We start from the raw sequence: 7717 nt of genomic DNA on the forward strand, positions 1-7717 counted from the left end.
CACTGGAAGGACCCAGCCTAATTCCCACTGGATCCAGCATTGCTTGAAGATTGGGAATGGCAACAGCACCTTTGTTTACAACCTCCCCTCAGAGTCAACAACCTGGGAATGATCAGCCTAATCCTTCCTAATAATCCTCTGGCTGTCCCCCAATCCCCATCAAGGTGCTGACAGGAAGCCAAAGGATTTGATGGATGTACCCCTGGAGCAGCCCAGCACTCCAGCAGCAGCAGGAGAGCAGTGCCCAAGTCTGGCTTTGCCTTCCAGCAGCCAAAATCCCGAGAAATGCCAAATCCAGGCAGCTCCCACTGGAGTCAAGAGAAGCCTTGAGGAAATAGAATCCAGCACGTGATGAAGGCAGTGGAGCTGCACCAGGTAATTCCACCTCCTGTCCCACCTTCCTTGCAATCCCTAATTTTGCTTGGATAAGCTCCAATTGATTTTTGAGAGCCCCCACCAGCATCCCCCCACGGTTTTCTATGCCAGTTTCCATGCAAAGGATACATATTCCAGAATACTGTTTGTATAGGGATTCATGGTTCTAGACAATGTTGCAATGGGGTAGGAATAAGCTGCAGAAGGGGAAAAAAAAGAGGGAACAATCATCCAGTGGCTGAACACCAACAGCCTGGGACACAACAGCCTTGAGAACCCACTGAGTAAGGGATTAACATCAGCTCAGGCCCCTCATCCCTTCCCAGGAAGGAGGGATGTGCTGGATAAGCGCAGAGAACACCCAGTGATGTCCCACCTGGGGGACAAAATCCAGCTGGAATGTGCCCCAGAGCTGAACATCCATCGCCAGGTGCCTGTGGGATTGTGGCTGCTCACCCCCAACGATGTGGCACTGCTCATACGCGTCCCGGTCCCGCACGTCCAGCAGCAGGAAGGGGCAGTCGGGATAAGGCTTCTCCTTAGCCTGGGTGTCCTCCTCTTTCTTTGGAGCATCCTTTTCAATGTCCATTTCCCCAACCCCACTGATCACGCTGCAAAGGGAACGGGAGGTTAAGGTGGGAGAGCTCTGGATGTTTCTGTGTCTTTCCAGCAGCTCCAAGGCTGGGGAAGAGCTGGGATAAAGCTTCCTCTTACAGCATCATCCTGGGATCCCTTGACATGGTGGGTTTGGAATTGGACTTATTGTCAATCCCGGAATGGTTTGGGTTGGAAGGGACCTTAAGGGTCTTTTCCAACCCCTTGCCATGGACAGGGACACCTCCCACTGTGCCAGGCTGCTCCCAGCCCCAATGTCCAGCCTGGGCTTGGACACCGCCAGGGATCCAGGGGCAGCCCCAGCTGCTCTGGGAATTCCATTCCAGCCCCTGCCCACCCTCCCAGCCAGCAATTCCCAATTCCCAATCTCCCATCCAGCCCTGCCCTCTGGCACTGGGAAGCCATTCCCTGCCTCCTGTCCCTCCATATCCATATAAACACATCATGCACATGACTGAGTTCCCCAGAGCACTGTGTGACTCCCAAAATTCAGGAATGTGGGGACCTGGATGGAATCCCACAGACACATTTCCTCATCAGACCGTCATCAGGTGACAACAATGTTGAGTTCCAGCCTCAAGCCAAACTCATTCCAACAGGAAATCCTGCCAATCCCTTCCCTCTCACCTACAAACCCAGGCTTTAATGAGAACTAGAGCATAAAACCACTTAGTAGCAATTTAAAATCAGCAGCTGGGTTCAAATAATCATCTGCTAAGACAGGAAGAAAACTGTGTTATCCTGAGGCACCTCTGCAGCGTGGAGCGATGGGATTCCCCGGCTCCTGAGTCATTTAGGGACAGGACTGGGCTGGGTGTCCCCTCAGGGCTCCCTTTCCCATTTGTCCCTGCTGCATCTTCACCTGCAGCATCAGCATCTGGGGAGAGAAGAGGGCACGAGGAGTTAAGAAGCTGCAGGAGGTAAACAAGCAGGTTTTAAAGCCAGTTTCTATTCTTGGAAAGAAGAGTGTGACAGCTTTATCTTCATCCTCTTAATGAAGAGCATTTTACCCAGAGCCTCCTATTCAAAATAATAAAGAGCCAACTGATTTTTTTTCAGGGCTCGAGATCTCATTTGAAAATCTCAATAAAATAGAATTTTTGATGGGGGTTATGTTGTTACAACAACAAATCTGCCAGCACGAGGCCTTTCCTACTCTTTTTTTAGCAGTGGTTCTATTCCCAGCATGGAATTGCTGCAGGCCACAGGTGAAGTTTTGTTTTTCCTCCTGCTGGAGCCCTGCTGCACTGCCAGCTCGGCCACTTCACCCCCTGGCACTGATGCCCAGCTCTTCCCCTTTGTTCCTGCCATAAATGTCATCACCTTGCAGCTTGTGCAGCTCCTCATTTGTCACTTCTAAAGTTTCATTGGACAGAGAGGCGACCTGGATAACCTGCAGGGCACAAAAACAAGAGACACTGATCCCCACATCCTCATGGCAGGGAAACACAGCAGGGATCAGCTTAAGGAAGAACGAGCCAAGGGTTGCTTTTAACAACCCAGGGGAAAAGAAAAAAAAATCACAAGTCTGCAGAATCCCACTCCTTCAACATCTCTGAGTTTAACCTTCCCTTATCTTCTCTCCTGAGAAGACAACTGGTTTTTTTTCTTTTAGTTTTAAGCAGTTTTCTTGAACCAGCACCCCCCAGCTCTTCGTTTCCTGATCAATTTTTCACTTTTTAAATATTATGATTCACTGCTTTGAAATAAAATAATGCACAGAAAGCCTTGAAGTCCCAACCTGCCGACCTTCTGCAGTTAAACCTGGGGTCAGGGAGGGCTTCAGGCTGCGATTACTTGACACAAAACTCAGATTTAGGGGCTGTTTTACACAGCTTTTTTTCTTTTGCAGATGCTTGCAGATCGTTTTAAGTTAACAGACAAATAAAATAAGGGATAAATTTCAAAGATGGAGTCACCACAAAATTTAATTTGTAATTAAAGGCATTTGGCCACTGTGGAAATGAATTATTTGCTTTTATTAAAGGGCAGGAAGAAGCCAAGACAGAATAATTGCACATTAAGGCTAAATAATTACAGAGAAACTTTTATTCCAAGGAAAAATGCTGTTCCTAAAAGGTCTTGGAGGCCAGAGAGGGATCTGTACGTACCAACTGAGCAAAAGTTGTCACCTTCAGCCTTTTAAACAGCTCATCCTTTTTATATCTGTAATCTTCAAAAACAAAACAAAGAGGACAAGGTAAATTTTCAGCTCATTCCCAGTTTTTTTAGCCACCAGGTCATAGTTTAATCCCATCTTTTCTCAGAGACTCTTCTGCAGCCAGGCAGGATCTCAGGGCAAGTTTGCACTGAAGGATGAGAGCAGCAAACCTGGAGACTTAGTGAAATGCCAGTCATAAAGAGAGGGTTTAATTAATACCAGTCCTAGAGAGAGGGTTTAATTAACACCAGTTACAAAGGGAAATCTTGTCCAGATATGATGAAGTGGAAGAGGCAGATTTAATTGCTTTTAGACTCCAGTATGAATTTGTGTTTTCCACGGTGCTGGGGAAGGAAGCAGCTCAGGAATTCCCCCTTTTCCTGCTGTTCTTTGGAGCCCACTGGGGTCACAAAGCTCCTTAAACCAAAAGATTCATCTACCTGAGTTTTTAATTTGTGTAAATTACAGCAGAATCAGAGCATGGGGCATCGCATCTTTGCAAACACCAAACTAAACGTGCAGGTTTCATCTGAACAATTAAAAAATCCCAAGTTTTTATACTTTATCCGACAATTAAATTCTGATTTCTACCATTTGCTGACACGGATCTCTCAAGGAATGGATAATTGACACAAGAAACTCGACTAATTGAGTCTTAATGGATTAATTAACACAAGAAACCGGACTAATTGAATCTTAATCCTGAAGACACAGCTTAGGGAGCAAGAAAACTGAGCAGGGCTGCTGGAAGGGCTGGCAAAGATCCAGAGCAGAGATTCCCAGAGCTGAGGGAATGATGGCAAAGTGGGAGGGAGCCTGATCCCATCCTGATCCTAGAGATGCAGAGCAAGGGAGAAACCTCCTGGTGTGAAACAAAAGGTGTTTGGAGGAGGAGAGAGAAGCCAGGATGGGTATCAGTAGGAACATCTTGATATGGAATAACCTCTCCTGGGAAGCAATGGGAGCTTTGTCCTTTGGGAAAGGCAGGGTTAGGAAGGAGCTGGTCCCTCTCCAGCTGTTCAGCTCCGAGGGATAACAACGGAGCACAGGATCTTTGGCAAATCCACCCAGTTAAACAATTCTAAATCCTCTAAAACCATCTGCTGAATGCTCCATTAGCTTAGGGGAGATGAGGGAGAAGGGGGAAGGGCTCCCATGCACATTCCTGCAGCCACGACACAAAAAATTCCCCCGGGATTTGCTTATTTGAGGAAACTCCCAAGCTGAGTTGTGTTTAGAGAAGGAGCCACAGGAATGCTGGAGGCTGAGATCTCTTCCCAACACATTCAGAGTTCCCAAATTCCACATCCCACCCTAAATCATTTTGATTAGGCTGCAAAACAAGCACCTGTTTGCTCCTCACAACTTGTCCTAGGAAAAAGGAGCCCCACCAAAATATCCACTGCACATCCAAAGCATGGGGCTGAAGCACAGGAGGTGCAGAAACTGGTTTGCAGGATGAGGAGGTGCAGAAACTGGACTGCAGGATGTCAATTAACTGGGAAATGACCCTCGTGGTTCTTGCAAAACCACCTGGTTTCAAGCCTCAAGCTGAGGTTGTTAAATCCTCCTTTAGCTCCAAAAAAACCAGCAACAATTATCTCCTGTATTTATTTCCCATTTCATCAGCTCAATGACTAAAATTGCCCACCCAAGGCGAAAAAGGAGCCTTTCTGTCATGTCAAATAAACTTCATTTAGAAGGACAAATAAAAGCAGCAAAGCTTGGGAAGTGCTGGATGTATAAAAACACCGGCAAAGCGGAATCGCTGTCGCACACTGCAGCTCCTGGATGGTTCCTTCCCACCTCAAATAAGGATTTTTCATCCCAAAAAAAGCCTCTTTGCCCTAGATCTTGCCTTTGCCACCCAAAATGCCTTCCCAGCAGTTCCCAGAGAGCTCAGAAGTGCTGCTTCCAGCTCCAAAAGCAACCCGACGTACCCGGTCCGGTCCTGGCGGATCCGTTGGAGTTTTCTGACATGGTTTTGCTCGGAATGATTGCGTTTTCCAGGATGGGCTCCTCGGGGCTTTGGAGAGGAGGGCAGCAACACCAGAGAGAAGGAAGAGACTTGGTGTGTGTCCTCAAGTCAATCCTCCCAAGGATGAATCATCGTGGGTGCAGCTCTCTCATTTTTGATGCCGTGGATTTAAATCTCTCACGTTACATAAGGGACAGAGAGGTGCCTGTGCTGGGGATTTAAATCCGTGTCCAAAGGGTGTCATCTATCCCTGAGAAACCAAGGGGGAGAAGTTCCTCCACTCCCTGGGAACACAAGGTGTCCATTCAGCCTGGAGAGAATGACAAAGTTCCTCCCTGGCCTCCAAAAAAAGAGGGAACAAAAGAAGCGCACGGAACAGATCCGCGGCGGAGATTGGAAACCCAGCTGGGCCACCAAACAACATTTTCAGCACAAATAAAAAGTAAAGCAGTGTCCAGCACTGAAATCTCAGTCAAGAGAGCGTTTTGGAAAGCCAAGGTCATTCCTCTTTTGATTTTCCCCCCAAAGACCTGCAGTGTTTGAAAAAAAAAAAACCAACCCAAAAACCCAACAAACAAACCACAAACAAAGGCCCATTTTGCACAAATAAATTCCCGTGGCCTCCCTCACAAGGGGGGCACAGAAAGCGGGGCTGAGAACTAAAACTGAGCATTTCAAACCCTAATTAATCCTCATTAATGGAGGTTTCAGTTCAATTCAGGGTTGGGGTTTTTTTTCACCTCCATAAATGCAGCTTTCAGGTTGAAGAGTTTTCCTGGCTCCTTACGTGAGAATAATCTGGAAATAAAGTCACCACTTTGATTGGGGAAAATTATTTGAAAAGCCTGGGTTTGGTGGGAAAGCAGAGAAATAAAAATATTTTAGGCTTTCATTAGCCTGAACAACCTAAAGTCTTCAGAATGCCAGCGTTTAGTGATGGTGAAATCAATGGAAACACGAGGAATGAGCTTGGTTTTTTCCTGTCTTGGAGTATTTTGATAGAAATTTAAATTAAATAAAGAGAAAAGAGCTCAAATTGTGACCTAAAAGTGAAATAAAGTCTCAGAAGGAAGCCTGCATCTCCCCAGATGAGTCTAGCCTGGATTTCTTAGCTCAGAGAACTTCCTGTCTGGTTTCAATCCAATAATAAAAACTGCACAAAGAAGGATCTGGAAGATTTCCTGACCTGCCTGCTTGGATTTTTAAATTAAATCTGTGGAGATTTTCAAGGAAAACCTCCTGGGATTCACCCCCTGCTCTTTGAGCTTTGAACCAACCCATTTTTAACCCGTCCTGCTCCTCCCCAGGTACTCACTTCTTTTGATCTCTTCCAGCTTCTCCATGTATTTTGACAAACTATTCCCTGTAACAGAACAAAAAAATCGGTTTATTATGATTCCTTATTTATTAGAGGTTTTCTTCAGGCCCATTAAGGCTTAAATTTTAATTGCTTTGAAGGAAACAGCTGCTTGTTGTAGATCCTCCTTCACCATTACAATACAAGGCACAAAAAGGCCACGATTTTCCTCTTTTCTCTCAAGGAATGTTGAGCAAAACAGCAAAATCCAAGGACTTGCTGTTCCTTTTCCAGCATTTTGGTGAGGATGCTACAGGCTGGTGTTACTGGATAAAATTCAGCTGCTTTAACAACAAAAAAAACGCCCCCAAAGACACCCCTAAATAATTATTTTGCCTCACAGCCTTGACAAGATACAAGAAAAGTCCATGGACAGGAATTGCAAGACCAGTAATTTCTATGGGAACCACCACAACAGAGCCTGACCCAGTTCAAAGCTATTTTAATCCCTAATTCTTCTTAAAAAAAAAAAATAGAAAATATAAACAAGCTTTAACACAAGAAAGACTTTAAATACGTGGTTATCTACACACAGAGCATCTAACCTCAACTTTCAGGGGATGAACAGGGGTGTGTGAAGATAAACATACATAAATATACACAGCACACATAAATACACATAAATCTGCATGATTTGTGCTTGATTAAATTTCAGCTTTGAAAGAGAATTGTAAATAGGAAATTTTTATAAGCTGCAAACGTTTGGTGAGACAAATCATCATCACGATGAGAATTCTGTAGAGTTTGGGGTAAATTAGCTCGGGACAGAGGTAATTAAGACATTAATTATACTTTTCTATCATCCTACACCTATTTTTTAGTGTTTTTACCACAGAACAATTTCACTTACCAGTATCCAGACGCGTTTTTATATGTTGATACTTGGGATTCGAGGGGATGCGCCGCGTTAGAAGCTGTTTCAAAATGGAAAAGACGAGAAGCCAAAATTTAAAAAATAAAAAGACACTTTAAAAAAAGCAGAAAAATGAACAGAAAATGCGATTTGAAGGGGTTTAAGAGACAGAAAAATGAGCGAGAAAATCCTGAATCCCCATCTCGGTATTAAACCCCGCTGATTTAAAGCCTTCAAAGGAGCATTTCTCCCGTTTTTTCTCCACACTGAGCTCGCCCGGCTCCAGGAGCTGCAGGAACCATCCCCCCGCGCCTCCCTCGTGTTCCCCCTCGCCGCCCGGAGGGTGTCGGCGAAGGAAAGGCCCCTCACAGCACCTGA

The 7717-nt window shown here is 45.4% G+C and overlaps 1 protein-coding gene across 1 annotated transcript in view; it reads right to left on the minus strand.

The window, feature by feature from the left end:
- CEP41 (centrosomal protein 41) overlaps positions 1-7445 on the minus strand; it is a gene marked incomplete at its 5' end in the record, with an annotated part of 10564 nt that extends 3119 nt beyond the window's left edge. Inside the window, 7 exons of the mRNA XM_017727971.1 lie at positions 505-572; positions 832-986; positions 1741-1867; positions 2314-2383; positions 3102-3163; positions 6445-6492; positions 7337-7445. Coding sequence (XP_017583460.1) covers positions 505-572; positions 832-986; positions 1741-1867; positions 2314-2383; positions 3102-3163; positions 6445-6492; positions 7337-7445 — 639 coding nt within the window. The remainder of the gene's footprint in view (positions 1-504; positions 573-831; positions 987-1740; positions 1868-2313; positions 2384-3101; positions 3164-6444; positions 6493-7336) is intronic.
- Between the last annotated feature and the right edge of the window lie 272 nt (positions 7446-7717).

Source organism: Corvus brachyrhynchos, unplaced genomic scaffold (assembly GCF_000691975.1).
Source record: "Corvus brachyrhynchos isolate BGI_N302 unplaced genomic scaffold, ASM69197v1 scaffold182, whole genome shotgun sequence".
NCBI lineage: Eukaryota > Metazoa > Chordata > Aves > Passeriformes > Corvidae > Corvus > Corvus brachyrhynchos.